Below are 18,734 nucleotides of genomic sequence, written 5' to 3' on the forward strand. Positions count from 1 at the left end.
TAGGCAATGGGGATGCAAAATTGACTGGGACCACCCCTGTCCCAGGAGTTTTCTGAAGAGATTGCCCGGCCCTGAAAGCAGAGGGGTCTGTGAACTGCCAAGGGAGTGACAACAGAAGCATGCACAAGCAGCCCAGAGGAGGAGCCCAGGAAGAATCAGAGAGTGCTCACCAGAGGCACCTACCCTTGAGCTGAGTCTTAAGGGATGGCTGGTAGTTCCGTCAAGCAGAACTGAGTGGAGCTCTAGCGTACAGACTTAGGAATCAAATGTGGGTTCAAATTCTGGCCCTGCTGCCTGCTAATCTCAGAAAAGCTGTTTACATCCTTTGTTTAAACACAGGCAATAAGTTCCCATCTCCTAGGGTGGTTCTGAGTATTATATCACCTTCTGTGTATAAAGTGCTTGGCACAGTGCTTGCCCCCCCCCCCGAGTGCTCAGTAAATGGTCACTGGTATGTTCAGTATTCCCCAAATTGCTTCCTCCTTCTGTAATGCCTGTGTCCACTGAAGGCTTTACTTATTCCTTAAGCCAAAAACCTAAATGACACCTTCAAAATCTCTTCGTCTTTGCATTATTCCCCAAACCCAGCTTATGCTTTCTGGAATGTCTCTGAAGTTCTTCATCATCTCTTACCTGGACCACCTTAGCAACTCCCTGAGTGGTCTTCCTGCTTTCCATTGTTCCCCCCAGTCCATTTCCATTCTTAGCCAAAGGGTCTTTCAAAACCTTAAATAAAACCTTGAAATCTCCAGCCAGAACTCCCTCTCTTCCCATGGGTCCCTTCTGGCCTCTCTCTGAGCCTGTCACCTACTGCCAGTCTCTGCTCTTCCCATGACCCCACATACACTTACCCTACCATTCATTTGCCCCAGCTGGTCCCTTTGCCTGAAATGAACGTCCTCCCTCTCTTCCTCTGCTGCAAAACTCTAACTTATCCTGCAAGACCCAGTTTAAAACGCCCCTCTTGCAGAAAGCTTTCCTAGAATCAATTGGCTGCTAGAGGCTCTATCCTCTGGTCTCCTCAGCCCCTCTGGGAGAGGCCTCCCTTTGTATGTACCTGTCTGTTTATATGCCTGGCTATGGCCAAACAGGGAGCAATTTAAGCAAAAGGACTGGATCTAACCCTTCACTTGCCCGTGGAGCCCAGCACATCTCCCCAGTCCTCAACATCCAGGGACTCCCTGCCACATCAGCCCCACATGGGGAGATTTAGACGTCCTGTCTGTAGCAAGATGCCCATTACACTTGTTCAGGGCTGTCCTGTTCCTCTATGCCAGTCCCATATACCTCATGGTCCTGGAAAACCCAGCCCAATTTCTGGGAAAAGACATAGACCCATAAAGAGCTGTATAGTGCAGATGGTAAAACTCAGACGAAGCCACTTCTCAGCTTTGTGATTTGGGGTAAGTTTAAATTCTGAAAGCCTGTTTTCTCAGCTGTATATGATGGTAACAATATCCACTCCAGAGGATTGCTCTGAGTATCATCCAGTTCAAACCCAATTTTAGAGATGAGAAAAACTCCATCTCAGAGAAGTAAAGTGACCCAGACAAAGGCTCACTTGGCAAGTCCAGGGGAAATAGACAAATGGGCATTTCTAGTTGAAACTTTTGGACAGTCATCCAACCTAAATGTTCTCAAACCTGGCTGCCCATCAAAATCACCTGGCACACTTGTTAAAGACTCATTTGGGGGCAGAGAGTCTATTCACAGTCTTGGACAGGGCCCAGGAATCTGTTTGGGATCAGCTCCAAGCTGACTCACTTTGGGGAATTTGGAACATATAGGGCTCCTCACTACCTTCCAGTGGCCTCATCTAGGCGTGTGTGTGTGTGTGTACGACCTCATGCTTTTCAGGTGGTCTCCCACACCAGCCTGGAAAATAGCTGCTTCTGCCACTCTTCTACTCAAAACCCTTCCGTGGCTCCCCGTGGCTCCCCGGACCCAGACCCACTCTCCTTAAGTTGACCCAAAAGCCCAGCATGGTCAAGCCTTTGCACTCCCAATGCTTTCCCTCCTCCTGGCCTTTGCACAGCTGTTATCAGACCTTGGAACAGTCTTCCCAGCCCTGGCACTGCTCCAGTGGCTCTTTCCAGCATTCACCCTTATTCTGTAACTGCTTGTTTACTTATCTGTTTTTCCCATAAGACCATTAGTGCCATAGGATAGCAACTACACTTGTTCAGGGCTATGTTCCAGGTGCTGGCCAGTGCCAACAGTGGTTCTTGATAAATACCTACTAAATAAATGAATGAGAACTGGCTAGTCCAATGTGGCCCAAAAAGGCAGTCAGAGACTTGGATGGCTCTTCTTCCTGCCTCAGGGTGACACATCAACCCCAAGGACCAGAAGGGGTTGCCAGACAGGGTGGGAGCTGTCATCAAACCCTTTCTGGACTGGGAAAGCTGGAGAGCTAAAAGCTCACGGTTTGGCATTAGACAGACCTGGGTCCACCACTATGAGCCCTGCCTGTGACTTTGGACGGGTCACTGAACCTGTCCGGGATTTCAGCTCTCTCACCTGTCATAAGGATGAGCTCCATTCATGTAAATCGCTCTCCCCCTGCCTGACCCGGAGCAAACATCCCATAAACATTAGCCATCACTACCAGGTCTGGGTTTCTTCTTAGCTTCCCAGGAAAGTTCTGTTGTGCCCCCCCCCCGCACCCCCCCACCAAAGTGCCCACCCAGAGGAGGCATCAGAAAAATGTGACAACACTAAATTGAATAATGTTTCTGCTGCTGATCAGTAGTGAGTGGAACAGAGGGAACACCGGACCCTTCGGGGAAGGGAAACCAGTATCCTTCCATGTCTAAGAATAACAGCAAACCCTGTTTATTGAGCGCAGGCCTGCCGGTGAACCAGGCTTTGGACTCTGGGTTGCCCTGTTGGTGGAGGGAAGCCTGGGAGCATTGAGAGGCAGCGAAATGGACTAAACTAGGAGGAGGAGTGAGGAGGAAACCCTCCCTTCTTCACTGCCCCCGGGCCCCTCCAGTAGGGCTCAGATCCTTCGCAGCCACCAGGGGGCCGAATCCCCTTTGCCCCAGCTGGCTCAGGCGACTGGGCTCTCCCCATATCAAAAGAGCCGCTACCGACCTCCCCTCCCACCACCCACTTCCCGACCACCCCCGGCTCCCATGCACGGGGCAGAGGTGGCTCCTTCTGGAGAGAGCAGCCGGCTCGAGTGCAGTTCTGCCGTTTTATTTTTCCTGGGATACTCAAGGGGATGTGGGAACAGCCACAGGTGTGGTGAGGGGAAGCCCCGTCTCCCCTCCCCAGCAGCTGGGAAAGGGGAGAGGCCCAGGCGCCCTGGTCCTGGGTTGGTCCAGCCACTGTGGTCCCTGGGCCCGGTGGGCTGAGGGCTGAGGGTGGAGCCCCTGGGAGGGTGGGGCAGGCTCCTAGGTGGGGTTCGGGATTCTTCATAAAAAGCCAGAAGCTTGATCCCCACGAAGCCCAGCCCCGCGGGGTGGGGGGAAGGGTGGGGGGGACGCAGAGCCCAGATGGGGGACCCGGCCCGGCCTGGCCCGTGGGGGGTAGTAATGGCAGAGATGGTGCCCGTGGGGAGGAGGTGGGGACGAAGCGTCGGACCAGGAGGGAGGGGAGTCCAGGTGGGGGCGCAGGGCGGAGAGGCACGGCCCCCAGCCCAGCCCGGGCGCCTTCGCGTGGGGTCAGGAAGGTAAAAAACCCACGAGAGTGTGACGGGCAGGAGGGGCCGGGGCGTGCGGTGCCGGCGGGGCGGGCGCACGGGGCGGCCCGCGTTCACAGTGACCTCGACGCTGGGTGTACAGTACGGGTAGAAAACCGCGGGCCCGGGCCCAGGCTGGGCGGGCCGGGCCGGTCACAGCCTGGTCTGGGCCTCGGGGATGTAGATCTCGATGCTGTCGGCGCTCTCGGTGGCCGAGCTGTGGCGGAAGGAGGCGGCGCGCTTGGCCGCCAGGAGCCGCTTGCGCGCTTCCTGCCGCTGCCGGTCCACCGAGTCCAGGGAGCGCTCCTTCACCGGCACGCCCCGGCCCCGCGAGGGCTTCTTTGGTATCGGCGGAGGGACCTTCTTCTCCTCCTGCCGGGAGAGGGGGCGGCGGCTCAGTCTGGAGGTCGGGGTCCCCCCACCCCCGATCCCGCCTCCCGTGGGACTGACACCAGGCTCCCGCGCGGGAGAACCGTCCGAAGCCGCCGCCACCGACGCCGGCCAAGAAGTCCCGGGGGTGCTTGCGGCAAGGTCAAAAGCCACTTTTCATTAAAAATTAGGAAACCGGGCGCCCCCTGGTGTCGCCGTTCGCGACTACTCGCATCAGAGCGCTCGCTCCTCCGAGACGGTGGGAAGTGGGCGATATCCCCCCAGTCGGGAGGAGTGCGGCTTCCCTGACTCGTGCAAGGAAATGGGGGTTCGCTACTAGACGTCTGGGCCTCATCACAGACAACCTCTAGTGAAGTGAGGGCTGACGGGCCCGCCAAGGTCCCCGCTGTGCCTAGGTCCAAGCTAAGGGCAGTCTGGAATTTCGCTCCTCTGCTTCTTCAAACTACAGCTGGTCCTAGGCGGCTGCAGCCACCTCGGGGCTCTGGCAGCTCAGGCAGTGATGAGCACAGGGCCAAGCAGATGGCAGTGACCAAGAGTGGGATCATATTGAAAGAAGATGGTCACCATCACCTGTCCAGGACTGCCTTTGCTCCCTGTGAATGTCCTCTGTTCCCCTGCCTCTCCCCACAACAGGTCTGTCTGGGGAAGGGCATTTTCCAGTCTGTCCTTTTGGCTTGAAGGGACTCTCCCCTACCTTAGGCTCCAGGAGTTTCCAGCTGTTGGCCTTAAGTTGCTGTAGCTCCAGGAACTTGAGGGTCACATCCTCAATAGACAGCTGCAGGAGATCCCAAAAACCCGCCAGGTCCTGGAAGGTGGGCACGGGAAACGCAGTGGGGTCCTTTAGTGGAGAGAGACAGAGGAGAGGCAGCCAGTCAGGAAGATCTGTGCCCCAGCCAGGACCAGAGAAAGCCCCATCCACCCTCACTGTCAGGAAGTTCAACCTGGGACAGTGGGGTGGGGGGATGAGAGACAGGGAGACAAGAGCGAGCCCAGGCCTCTCCCTGTTGGGCACAAACACCTGGTCTCACCTCCAGGAATACGCACACCTGGTAGGCTCTAGCCCATGGGCACTCACCATGCTTTGCTGACACAGCCGGAAGAACTGCTGAACTTTCTGGGACAGGAGAAGTTGTGTACTGCCCACGGCACTGCGGATCTTCTCCAGGACTGGAGAGCAGAAGGAGATTCAGGGAAGGGCCGGATGACTCTCCTTTGCCAGCCTCCAAGATGTCTGCCCTGAATGACTCAACCTTCCCGTATCTGGTACTCTCTGTCTGTCTGTCTCCTCCAGTCCCCTCCCCATCCCATCCTCAAGTTCCTAACAAACAGCTCCTACCCCATTTCACCAGGCCAGCTGTATCCTCAGACACCAGTGTTTCTTCCTTCATACAACCTCCATTTCGTAAGCACCTATGCTCCTGTGTCTCTCTTCCCTCCCATGTCATGGAACAGACGGAAGCCAGCCCCAACCTGGCCCTTTAGGCTTAGCCAGGCACTAGCTTGATGACCACCATCGGTCGAATTTTGTCACTCATCAGTATTGGACTCCTTGGCTCATTAAGAATTATGGAAATTTTCATATGCCTGGCTCTTGTCTTCTTAGTCACTATCCCATAAATGTAGGGATTCTGACGTATGACTGTCTCCCCTCAGATGGATTTGCAGAGAAGGGCCATGGCTTCCCTCAGTCCAGGGCTGTGTCTCCTTCACCTAGGCCTCAGACAGTGATCTAACATCATGCACTGCCTTGCCCTCTGCCTTGAAGTATGGTCCCACTCGCTAGATCAGACCTGGACTCCCACACCAGCTCAGATGAGAACAGAGTCCCCTTGATCCCCATGGACTGGGTGACTTGGACTGGCAGCCATCTCCTAAGAGGCCCAGCTCCTTCATCTGGTCACTTTCCCTGTCCGACCTTGACCTCAGCCTCTGAAGCTGCTCCCCACTTCCTTCCAAGAGCTCCCAGCATGCCATGCTGCCAAGGGGAGACCTATGGAGGTCAAAGTCCTCACAGAGGCACACTCAAGCCCAACCAGAGGGCCCCCCTGTTCCACGGCTCTCCGCCCACCCCCAGTGGTGATCTCTTCGCACACACAGGGTCCCCCACTCACTCTCCTCCGGCAGCTCATAGTCCTCCGCCTCGCGCTCCATCTGCTGGCACCAGTGCTCCAGCTTCTCCACCTCCGCCCTCAGCATCTTGATGAACCACTCGCCATCCCGAGGGCAGGGGGATGTGCGGCCTGAGTCGGGGAGGCTACGTGAGCCGCGCTCCATCCAGGAGTCCCGACGGCTGGACCCGGGGCCAGGGGTGGGGGCAGGGGCAGGGCCTGGCGACCCATCGGTGGCCGGCGGCTCGTACGGCAGTGGGTAGCCCTCGCGGTAGGCCCACTGGCCCTGTGTGTGGACCGTGCGGAAGACTGAGTAGGTGGGGGCCCGGGGCCCGGGCTGGGGCTCAGAAGCGTGCCTCTGGAAGGAACGTCCGAACTGCAGGGCCTTGTCTTCTGTGGCCACTGTGGCCAGGCCAGCCAGGCCCTCCAGCTCCAGGTCTGCCTGCACACCCGCCGTCACACTGTTGGAGCGCTTGAACCTTGCCCGCCTGGTGAGAGAGGTGGCTGTCATCCCTGCCCCTTCCTGCTCTCATCGCCATCCTCACCCCCACCCCAGGCCCAAAGGAAAAGGAAGAAGAAAAGAAACCTACAATGTGAAGAAACCTACAATGTTTCTACATCCACGACCTTGAACTATACCAGCCCTTGCAGGTGGGTACAGAATTCCTGTTGCACTGCCTCTGGACAGGGGTGGTATTCAGAATATTTAACAATCTGTACTCGGTGGGCAGAAAAGATGCTGGCATACAGCAATCAGGATGAACGCACCCAAAGTGCTTAGAGCACGGCCTTGCAGAAGCAAGGGGCAAAGCAGTAGGGTGAGAGAGGGACCAGGGTGGTGGCTCTTTACCAATGAACACAGAAACATTTCAGCATTTGGACAAACAGTATGCCTTTGCTAGTTTACAACAACTGCCCGGGTTTGTCTTCAGCCCTTCAGAAACGAGTAAACTAAGGCCCAGAGAGGCCATTGGTCACCCAGCTACAAAACAGCTGAGCCAGGATTTGGACCCACGGCTGCTGGCTCCACAGCCCAAGCATCTCCCAGCACACCAGCTGCTGGAACATCAGGAAGAACTGCCTTGGAGCGGCCGGAGGGTGGGGGGAGCCTGCAGCTGAAAGGACTTCTCTAGGGAGCCCCACAGCTCAGCCCAGAGCCTGGCCAGACACAGTCAGCCAGTGCCAGTGGAGTTGAATTAAGTTGTTGGCAGGAATGACATAGGGCCTGGAAATTTCTTGTCTTTGAGTTAATATGCAAATCCTCTGCAAAACAGAAAGTCAGTTGGCTTTCTTCTGTTTCACCCCCTCCTCAGTTCAGAGTTCTTTCCTATGAAGAAGCCAGTAGCCTCTGAAGTGCATGGAGCTGGGGTCAAACAATGCTTGAAGAAGTGGGAGTCAGGAGATGTGGGGGTGGTGGGGAGGGGTGAACAGAAGTTTGACGTCTGGAAGTTTCCAGACCAAAAAAGAAAGACCCATATGTCCTAAGCTACCCCCACCCCATTACGGTCTAAAGAGAGGGGAACTTGGGGGGCCAGCTCTAGGGACCCCTCAAGCTTCCCAGGAGTCTCCTCCAACCCCCACAACTTCAGCCTTCCTCTTGCTGCCCAGGCCTCCTCTCCCTGCCTGTCTTGCCTGCCTGCTTCCCTCCAGCTGGCGGGCTGCCTGCTGGGAGCCTGTTGCCATAGAAACCAGGCCCAGAAGGATGCTGCAGGACCCAGGAAAGAGAGATGCACTCATGTGCAGTCTCCAACAAGCCCTATGTCCCAACCCCCACCCAGAGAGACAGAGAAAGCAAGAACATATCCGCACTGCCTCCCACATGATCTTTACCCTGGCATCTGCTCTGTCCTGCCCTGGTCAAGATTTCTATCAGCCTCTGCCTTGATGTTGGACCAGACTCCTTTTAAGACACTTCCGTCTCCACTCAGCACAGCACCAAAGAGAAGCACTAGATGAGAAATCAGATCTGAGTTCTAACGCTGGCTTTGTTGCTGTGTGCCTTTGGGGAGTTACTCCCCTCCATCTAGTGTGTAAAATATATCATACAATATATATAATTATACATAAGCATACATGCACACATACATCCTATATAAAATGACAGGAATGGACCAATAATCACTAAGGTACTTCCTCTCTCAAAAATTATACCTTGCATATTTTCAGATCAGGGGCCCAACATTCCCTCACCATTGAGGGAATGTTCCCTCCCTCCAATCCACTCAGGATTGGAGCAGTCTTCCTAAAGCTGATCTCTGCCCAGCTCATTCCCATGCCCCAAACTCTTCCATAGCTCCCCACTGCCAACAACATAAAGTTCAGGTTTCCTCTGCTGGCATTTCCCCAATGCTAGCATCTAGTCTGGAAGCAGTCCTCTTCTCTAACCTCACCGCCCCCTGCATTCTCCTTATTCCCCAAGTCGATTACACTGGCCCTGACTCTAAGCCTTTCTGAAACGGTCTTCCTCCTCCTCCTCCTCCATCCCTCCCTGTCCATTCCCTACTCAAGTCATGTCTTCCTCTGTGAGCCTCCTGATTGCCCCCAAGACCATCCTCAGCACTGCATCTCCCTCAGCAGCCTTCTTGCATTTGGAGACAGCCCCCCCGCCCCCACCCCCAGTTCAGTTAAATTGTTCTCGGTTTCAGGTGAGAGTCTTGTGTGTCTAACTGAACTGTTGGGATGCACTTTCAAAATATCCATCTTGAATATTTCTGTGCCTCTGAGCTCCCGTTAACCTTTGGCTCCTTCAGAGCTCCAGCCGTTGCAAACCACACAGGTAAAGGTAGGGCTTGCCCCAGTAAAAGACATTATTGAAGACCTGCCTTCCCTGTTTGCCTCCCTGGTACCCTCATGGAACATGGCTCTGTCCTTCAGCACCACTGGTGTGCTGCCTTTCACCTCTGAGGGGATCCTGAGAAGATTACATTCTGTCTTGATGGAAACAGGCCACACGGGCTGGAACAGAAGCTTGCATAAGTGCCCCAGGCTGCCTCAATGAAGCCTCTTCACCATGTCTACCTCAAGGAAGACCAAAAAAGTTAGAGCTTATGGGAATACTAGAAGCACAGTCTTTACCAATACTCCCAGCAGGGGGTCAGAAAGTGGCAGTGTTTCAGCAGGAGTCAGTCAACCTTGTGCAAGTGGTATTTTTCTTTAATTTTTAAAAATATTTGTTTATTTTTGAGAGAGAGACAGAGAGCACAAGCAAGGGAGGGGCAGAGAGAGGGAGACACAGAATCGGAAGCAGGCTCCAGGCTCTGAGCTTTCAGCACACAGCCCGACGCAGGGCTCAAAACCATGAACTGTCAGATCATGATCTGAGCCGAATTTGGTTGCCCAACCGACTGAGCCACCCAGGCACCCCGTGCAAGTAGTATTTAAAACCAGCAGTGTAAAGCACCTGGCTGGCTCAGTCAGTGGAGCGTGCGGCTCTTGATCTGGGGGTTGTTAGGTTCAAGCCCCATGTGGGGTGTAGAGATCACTTAAGAATAAAATCTTTTAGGGGTGCCTGGGTGGCTGTCGGTTAAGCGTCCAGCTTCAGTTCAGGTCATGGTCTCACGGTTCAGGAGTTCGAGCCCCCCACTGGGCTTTCTGCTGACAGCTCAGAGCCTGGAGCCTGCTTCGGATTCTGTGTCTCCCTCTCTCTCTGCCCCTCCCCAACTCACTCACTCTCTCTCTCTCTCAAAAAAAAAAATGAATAAACATTTAAAAAAAGAAAAGAATAAAATATTTTTTAAAATTAAAAATAAAAATAGAGAATAAAACCAGCAGTGTGGGACATGATCACCTAAGAAAAGAGCAATGGAACAGAGATGCAAAGCCCTGGGGAACATGGACATTTCATGAGTGGATGGAGACAATGTAGCCCCAGAGGCATCTAAGCCACAGAGGAAAAGGAAGAAAACCAGGGGAGAGTCACCTAAAGGCAGAGAGAAGACAGAAGGGTCTCAAGAAGGAATGAGCAATTGACATGGAAAATACAGCCAGTTGAGAATTAAAGGTGTCTACTGATTTGGCAATATGGAAGCCTCAGGAGACCAGGGCAAGAGCCAGTTTGGTGGAGCATGGAGGCTGAGGCAGATGGCAGGAGGTTGTCAGGAGGTGGAGAAAACTAGGCAAGGCAATTCTTTCAAAAAGGTTAGTTGAGAAACGAGGAAGAGAGAAAACAGTATACCTTTAAGGGAGCGATATTTTGGCTATTTGTCAATTGTATCTCAATAAAGCCGGGGGGAGGGGAAGAGAGGGATATTTTGTCTAGAATGGTTCTCCCATGCCATATCTTGACAGGAGAGAACCTACAGGGGAAGCAGCATAATGGTCAAAGAGGTCCATGTCCTAGCTCCTGGAACCTCTGAATAGGTTACCTTCCGTGGCAAAAGGGACTTTGCAGATATGGTTATATTAAGTATCTTGAGATGAGGAGAAAAGTCTGGATTATCCTGGTGTGTCCAATTTAATCACAAAGGTCCTTATAAGTGAAAGAGGGAGACTGGAAAGTCAGAACCAAAGGAGATGAGATGACAGGATCAAGGCTGGAGTGATGTAATGTGGGGACTCAACCTGCCATTGTGGCTCTAAGACAGAAGTGGGCTACAGGGCAAGGAATGTGGACAACCTCTATAAACCAGGAAAAAGTGACACAATGGATTCTTCCCAGAGCCTCCAGGAGTCCTGCCAATACCTTGATTTTAGCCCAGTGAAACACAGTTCAGACTTCTGACCCCTAGAAAAGTAATATAATAAAAATGTATTGGGGCACCTGGGTGACTCAGTTGGTTAACTGTCCAACTCTTGATTTTGGCTCAGGTCATGATCTCACCATTCATGAGTCTGAGCCCTACATTGGGCTCTGCCAACGCTTCTCCCAAGCGAGAAGCCTGCTTGGGATTCTCTGCCACCCTCTCTCTCTGCCCCTCCCTCCTACTCACATGCATGTTCTCTAAATAAATAAATAAGTAAGTAAGTAAGTAAATAAATAAATAAATAAATAAATACTTTAAAAAAATTTTAAATGTATTCTTCAATGCTGCTAAATCTGTGATAATTGATTATAGCAGCAATAGGAAACTAACACAACCTGTAAAGAAAAACTGATTGGAGAGGAAAGAGGAAGTAGTCAAATGACCAAACATAAGGGCAATAAATAATAACTAACATGCTTTGAGCACTTAGTGTGTGCTAGACTTAGCATTTTGCATAAAAACATGCTAAGTCCTCAAAAACAGTCCCACGATAAGAGTGTCAGTATCATCCCTACTTACAGATGAGAATACTGAGGCTTAAAGAGAACAAGTGGCCTCTTAAGATTAGACCGTTATTGGGGCGCCTGTGTGGCTCAGCCAGTTGAGTGCCCAACTTTGGCTCAGGTCATGATCTCACAGTTTGTGAATTCAAGCCCTGCGTTGGGCTCTGTGCTGACAGCTCAGAACCTGGAACCTGCTTCAGATTCTGTGTCTCCCTCTCTCTCTGACCCTTCTCCCACTCATGCTCTGTCTCCATCTCTCTCTAAAAAATAAATAAACATAAAAAAAATGGGGGGGGGAGGGCGCCTGGGTGGCTCAGTCAGTGAAGCATCTGACTTCAGCTTAGGTCATGATCTCACGGTTCATGGGTTCGAGCCCCACATCAGGCTCTGTGCTGACAGCTCAGAGCCTGGAGCCTGTTTCAGATTCTCTCTCTCTCTCTCTCTCTCTCTCTCTCTCTCTCAAATAAATGAACACTAAAAAAATTAAAAAAAAATTTTCCCATAAACATATGGCCAACTAATCTTTGACAAAGTAGGAAAGAATATCCAATGGAATAAAGATAGTCTCTTCAGCAAGTGGTGCTGGGAAAACTGGACAGCGACATGCAGAAGAACGAACCTGGACCACTTTCTTACACAATACACAAAAATAAACTCAAAATGGATTAAAGACCTAAATGTAAGACAGGAAGCCATCAAAATCCTCAAGGAGAAAGCAGGCAAAAACCTCTTTGACATTGGCCTCAGCAACTTCTTACTCATGTCTCCAGAGGCAAGGGAAACAAAAGCAAAAATGAACTATTGGGACCTCATCAAAATAAAAAGCTTCTGCACAGCAAAGGAAACAATCAGCAAAACTAAAAGGCAACCAACAGAATGGGAGAAGATATTTACAAATGACATATCACATAAAGGGTTAGTATACAAAATCTACAAAGAACTTCTCAAACTCAACACCCAAAAAACAAATAACCCAGTGAAGAGATGGGCAAAAGACATGAATAGACACTTCTCCAAAGAAGACATCCAGATGGCCAACCAACACATGAAAAAATGCTCCAAATCACTCATCATTAGGGAAATACAAATCAAAACCACAATGAGATACCACCTCACGCCCGTCAGAATGGCTAACATGAACAACTCAGGCAACAACAGACGTTGGCGAGGATGCGGGGAAAGAGGATCTTTTTTGCACTTCTGGTGGGAATGCAAGCTGGTGTAGCCACTCTAGAAAACAGTATGGAGGTTCCTCAAAAAATTAAAAATAGAACTACCCTACAATTGCTCTACTAGGTATTTATCCAAGGGATACAGCTATGCTGTTTCGAAGGGGCACATGCACCCCAATGTTTCTAGCAGTGCTATCGACAATAGCCAAAGTATGGAAAGAGCCCAAATGTCCATCGATGGATGAATATATACCAAGAAGATGTGGTATATATATATATATATATATATATATATATATATATATATATATGTATATGTATAATGGAATATTACTCAGCAGTCAAAAAGAATGAACTCTTCCCATTTGCAACTACATGGATGGAACTGGAGGGTATTATGCTAAGCGAAATTAGTCAGAGAAAGACAAATATCCTATGACTTCACTCATATGAGGACTTTAAGACATAAAGCAGATGAACACAAGGGAAGGGAAGCAAAAATATAAAAACAGGGAGGGGGAAAAACAGAAGAGACTCTTAAATATGGAGAACAAACAGAGGTTACTGGAGGGGTTGTGGGAGGGGGGATGGGCTAAATGAGTAAGAGGCATTAAGGAATCTACTCCTGAAATCATTGTTGCACTATATGCTAACTAACTTGAATGTAAATTAAAAAATAAATAAAAATTCAAAAAAAAATTTTTTAAAGATCAAAAACAATTTTTAGTACAGTCTGGTCGTGGAGACCAGCTCTTACAACAGTACACTCCATTGCCTCCCCAGGATTGTGGGAGGGGGGCAGCTTTAATCAGGAAGAGGAGTGCCCTAACCTCAGGCAGGACTGATGGCAGAGGAGGGGAGGGATGCAAATAGGTGGGAGTCGGTCCAGAAGTGGAGAGAGGTCCCACAGATGACCCCAATCATTACAATGAAGTGAGTGGGCTGGATATTTGGGGGTGGGGGGGTCGGGGGAAGAAATGTGAATGAGCAGCTTTAGGGGGACGCGGCCCAGCAAAGTGGTTAAGCGCATGCTCCCTGGAGCCAGACTGCCTGGATCCAAAACTCAGCTCTACAGCTTGTGCCTCAGTTTCCTTGTCTATCAGTGAGAATGATCACAGGATTCTCGTGAGATAATATATGTAAAGAACTTAGAACAGCACCTGGCCTACCCATTGTAAGTGTTAGCTATTGTATGGAGAGGCAGGGAGGTTTATAGCTCTCACTGAAAAGAAAGGGAGCTAGACAAATACAATAGTGGGAATGTAGCACTGAGAACCCAGTGAGGGATTGTAGTTATTAATTATTGTGATTGCTGCTGATCACTTCCATCTGTTCTCACAGGGCATTCTGAATAAAACCTCTTTTGTACTCCAAAGCACATTGTATTATAGTTAGTTATTTGCATTTCTGTCTCCCTTATAAATAGAGCCATTCCTCACATAAACGTTGGCTGAGTGGTTGGTTGGTTGGTTGGTTGGTTGGTGGATGGGTGGGTGGGTGGGTCAGCTGGTTGGAAGGAAGGATGGTAGAGACCACTAATCATCCCCCAATATCCATCCTCCCTTTCTTCCTTAGTAATAGAATACCACAGTTTTGAGCTGGACACATGGCCACTTTGAATAACGATTCTCTTACCAGTCTCCCTTGCAGCTAGGGATAGCCATATAGCTAAGGTCTAGCTCACAGGATATAAGCAGAAGGGGTATGTGCAACTCCCAGGAAATGTTCTTAAAAGGAAAATGTACCCTTCTTTGTTCCTTCCTCCTCCCTGCTGACTGGAATGCAGATGTGATGGCTGGACTCAAGCAGCCATCTGGGAATATGAGATGGAAGCCAAGTGCTAAGGATGGAGAAGTAATGAGATAGAAGAAGCCTGGGTCCTGACACTGCACAGCACCTACCAGCTCTCAACCTAATCTCTCTAGACTTCTTGTAAGCAAGAGGGAAATAAACTTCTGTCATACTGGGGGTTTTCTGGAACTTACAGCCAAACCTAATCCTAACTCTAACAGATGAATTTTCAGTCCAGGGCTTATGTCCCTACTTAATTCTGTTCTTGGCAGTATTTGCTGTGGTCTCACCAATAGCTGTAAACACAGGATATAAACTGGCTTCAGTTGTGAATCATCACTACTTCTTAACAATGCCTGTCACAATATTTTCTCCCCAAGCTTTTTTTTTTTTAATTTTTTTTTTTACACTTTATTTTTGAGAGAGAGAGACAGAGCACAAGTGGGGGAAGGGCAGAGAGAGAGAGAGAGAGAGAGAGAGAGAGAGAGAGAGAGACAGAATCTGAAGCAGGCTCCAGGCTCTGAGCTGTCAGCACAGAGCCTGATGCGGGGCTCGAACCCACAAACCACGAGATCATGACCTGAGCCAAAGTCGGACAATTAACTAACTGAGCCACCCAGGCGCCCCATCTCCCCAAGCTTTTTAACAAGGTTGAGGAAGCCTCCCCCCTCAAGCTCTTTGGGGTGACAATGATCACATTCCTGATGATTCTGGAAGTTGTTACATGGTTACTTCAGGGAGACATTTCTACTGTGATTCTCTAAGGGATAACACAAAGGGCTCTGGGAAGAAACTGGTTTATCCCAAGAGACACAGCGTCCAAGGAATGCTCAGCATTCAGGAGTTGTCAAGAGGTTTTGCCAGGAGTATTTGGCAGCAGGCTGGCGGGGGTGTAAGGAGGGAACTGGGCAGGGAGGGGGAAGGGCAGTGACATTTCAGCAAGGTACACCTATTGTACTGGCTCCCTCTCTGAGAAAGCAGCTAAAGGCTTATATATATCATCAATCAGGGGCCTTGAGTCCACCACCCCAGCCTGGGGACTAAGACAGTAACAGGTGGGGCCAGGGTAGGAGATTTAAGAAGAGCAGTGGCCGCATCCACATCCAGGGCTTGTGGTCAATCAGCAGTGCATTGCTTTCGCATGACTGCTCTGGGAGTACAAATTCATGAGGATGGAAACTTCCTTCCCAGGGCTCAGGGGCTTCTATTCTTTCAGTACATGCCATTCCCAAGGCCCAAAGTCAGAAATTACCATGATGCTAAGGAAAGGGTGGGGTGGGGTGGGGTGGGGAGGGGGCTGCCTTCCTCCCACAGAGTTCTCCAGATGGCCCTGTTTGGGCACAACTGGGTATAAGTAGGGTTGTTAGATAAAATACAGGAGCTCCTGTTGAATTTGAATTTCAGATAAATAACAGGTAATTTTTTAGTATATCTCATGCAATTTGGGGGAACTCCATATACTAAAACCTCTTCATCATTTATCTGACAACCAGACTTAACTGAGCATTCTGGTGTTTTTTGTTTATTTTGTTTTCTTTTTGCTAAATCTGGAATTTAAGATAAACTCTTAATAGGAAGGATCTACTGGTAAAAGATAGGAGGGGATTCCCATAGTTAGAGTTTGAAGCAAAACTCATATGGTTTCTATGTTCTTAAAGGGCCCCAGGAATAGTCTTCTAACATTTAGCAAGGTCATGTGATACATTCTTTTTTTATGTTTATTTTTGAGACAGATCATGAGTAGGGGAGGGGCAGAGAGAGAAGGAGACAAAGGGTCCAAAGAAGGTTCTGTGTGCTGACATCAGCGAGCCCATTATGGGGCTCAAACTCATGAACTATGAGATCAAGACCTGAGCTGAAGTCAGACACTTACCCAACTGAGCCACGCAGGCATCCCTGTGCATTCTTTTTTTTTTGTAACGTTTATTCATTTTTGAGACAGAGAGACAGAGTGTGAGTGGGGGAGGGGCAGAGAGAGAGGGAGACACAGAATCCGAAGCAGGCTCCAGGCTCCGAACTGTTAGCACGGAGCCCGACGCGGGGCTTGAACCCACAAAACGTGAGATCGTGACCTGAGATGAAGTCAGGCACTTAACCGCCTGAGCCACCCAGGCGCCCTCCCATGCATGCATTCTTTTATCCTGGCCCAGAGTATGCTGGGTCTGGGTAGACAGGTGCTGTAGGATGCCCTAAAACAGCCCTGGTAACTGTTTCTTATGTATGCTCCCTCCCACCACAGGGACTTAGCACATACTGTTCCTTCTGCCTAGAACACTCTTATCTCCCACTTCCACCTAGTTAAACTGTATTAACCATTCATCGAGATCTCTACCCAAATGTCACTTCCTCAGGAAAGCCACGCCAAACCCTGACCAGGTCAAAGCCCCCTACGATACACTCTCAACTGTGCACATACCTCTCCTTTGTGGCACCACCACAGCTGTACTTCTACATCATTTATGAGCTACTCAGATTTAATATGGCAGTATGCTTCACAGGGCAGGGGCTGTCTGGTTCCACTTACCTTTGTATCCTCAGTGCCCAGCATAGTACTTGACAAATAATAGGGGTCTAATAAATATCTGTGGACAAATGAATCTTAGTTGGGGGTGCAGCGGAGATGGAACTGAAGAAGCACCCACAGCCACCCATCCCTGTGTAGTTCTAAGCCAAGTCACCACGGTTATGGGCAACTGGAAAAACCCACTGACAACAGGTCTAAGGGGCAATAAATCTGAACTCTTCACCCAACAGGTTGGCAGGGAACACACTGAAAGGCAGAAGAGGAGAGACCTTTCCTTTCTGGCAATTTCTAAAACCAACGGGCAGAGAGAGATGACAGATACCGGGGCCAGTGAGACAGGAGTAAGAACAAGAGAGTCCAAGAAAATGGGGCGGCAGCAGGTGGGGGCTCCTGGATGTCTGCCTGGAAAGGCTGCTGGTAGTCATGGCTCGCTTTTATGTACCATTTGGGGCATGGTGTGTGGTAAGTCAGACTTAAAGTGCCAGGGACATAAGGGACAGAAAGGACAGTGCAGGTGGATAACTAAGGATGCCTGCAGCAGACAAGCAAGGGAGCCTGGCCAGAGGGATGCGCCAATTTCTTCTCTCCCCACCTGTCACCCCCTTGGATTCCCAGCATGATCACCTGTCCCGGGCAATTCAGCTCTTTAGACATTTATCCAACACCTTCTCCCCCTCACCAGCTCACCCCACCAAGACCCCACGAATACCTACACAAGAGCAAGAAAGACCTCCCCTCAGCCTGTCCCTGTCCTTCCATGACTTTGCTCCAAAATGCTTCTCAAATTGGTCCGCTTCTCTCTGTATCTACTGCTATCAGCCTAGTCCAGACAACTGATCAATACGGCAGACTGAACTAACTTGAAAAGCTCCCACTCACACACACACTGAAACACAGAGAAATACTGGATAAAATAAAGTCAGACGGTGTTTCTGCTATAGTGCCAAGCTTGAAAATAGAAAGAGAGAAATCATCAGGTACTAGAGACAAAAAGGAAATTCAAAACCTAAGAAGTGAGAGGGAATCTAAGCCAAGTGAGCCACAGGAATAGTGGGCCAGACATATGCTAGAGGCTAGATGGTAATGCTCAGGGAGGAAGAGAGGAAAGCCCCCAAACCCGTGCATCCTGGGGAGCTGGAAGGAGACCCCATGTACAAAGCCAGCAGCCACGAAGGGTCATTTTACTTACAAACGTGGACTAGAAAATGCAGGTCATGCTTCAGAAATGTGGCCTGGAAGTCCGTTTTGTGTGTGGGTATGAGTTACAGTGAGTGCTAGCACTGAAATCCAGAAACCTCAAGAAGAGACATGGACTCTAAAACTGGTCCCAAGCTGAAGCAGCACTTCAGCACAGAAAACGCTAAACGCATGAGGACAGAGTGGGCAGTAACAAGTAATAGTGAACATGTAAGTTGGTCTAAAATATGCTTGTAAATCTAAACTATTAGACCATGAAAGATATAAGAATAGCTGCTTTAGCAGAGTTTTTTTTTAAGGAGGTATAGTCAAAATACTAGACAAATACAACATGGAAGATGGGAAGAGGGAGTTAAGAAGGAAATTAAGGTGTTCCAAGCTTCTTGGTGTTTGCCCATGAAGGGTAGAAATACTCACTGGTTTTAGACTTCAGTAGAAAAATATGAAACTAAGTATATTTGCTAAACATTTGAGGAAAATCACTACTAAAATGTAAACTTCCAAAGCAGTAGAAGGAAAAAAGAAATAAAGTAAATTTGATCAGTTCAATAGAAGGCAGAGAAGTAGGAGAGGAGGAAAGCAAAGAAAAAGCATGACGGGGTGCCTAGCTGGCTTAGTCAGT

At 49.9% G+C, this 18,734-nt stretch overlaps 1 protein-coding gene across 3 annotated transcripts in view; it reads right to left on the reverse strand.

Moving 5' to 3' along the window:
• Window positions 1-3,185: 3,185 nt before the first annotated feature.
• DLGAP3 (DLG associated protein 3) overlaps window positions 3,186-18,734 on the reverse strand; it is a 63,348-nt gene continuing 47,799 nt past the window's right edge. For all 3 annotated transcript variants that reach the window (XM_086716402.1, XM_086716400.1, XM_086716401.1), the window contains 4 exons: window positions 6,187-6,671; window positions 5,151-5,242; window positions 4,770-4,913; window positions 3,186-4,057 (listed from right to left, as the gene is read on the reverse strand). In XM_086716402.1, coding sequence (XP_086572528.1) covers window positions 3,839-4,057; window positions 4,770-4,913; window positions 5,151-5,242; window positions 6,187-6,671 — 940 coding nt within the window. In that variant the 3' untranslated portion in view covers window positions 3,186-3,838. The remainder of the gene's footprint in view (window positions 4,058-4,769; window positions 4,914-5,150; window positions 5,243-6,186; window positions 6,672-18,734) is intronic.

The sequence above is a fragment of the Puma concolor genome, chromosome C1 (genome assembly GCF_028749965.1).
Source record: "Puma concolor isolate L17-30 chromosome C1, mPumCon1.1.hap2, whole genome shotgun sequence".
In the NCBI taxonomy this organism is placed as follows: Eukaryota; Metazoa; Chordata; class Mammalia; order Carnivora; family Felidae; genus Puma; species Puma concolor.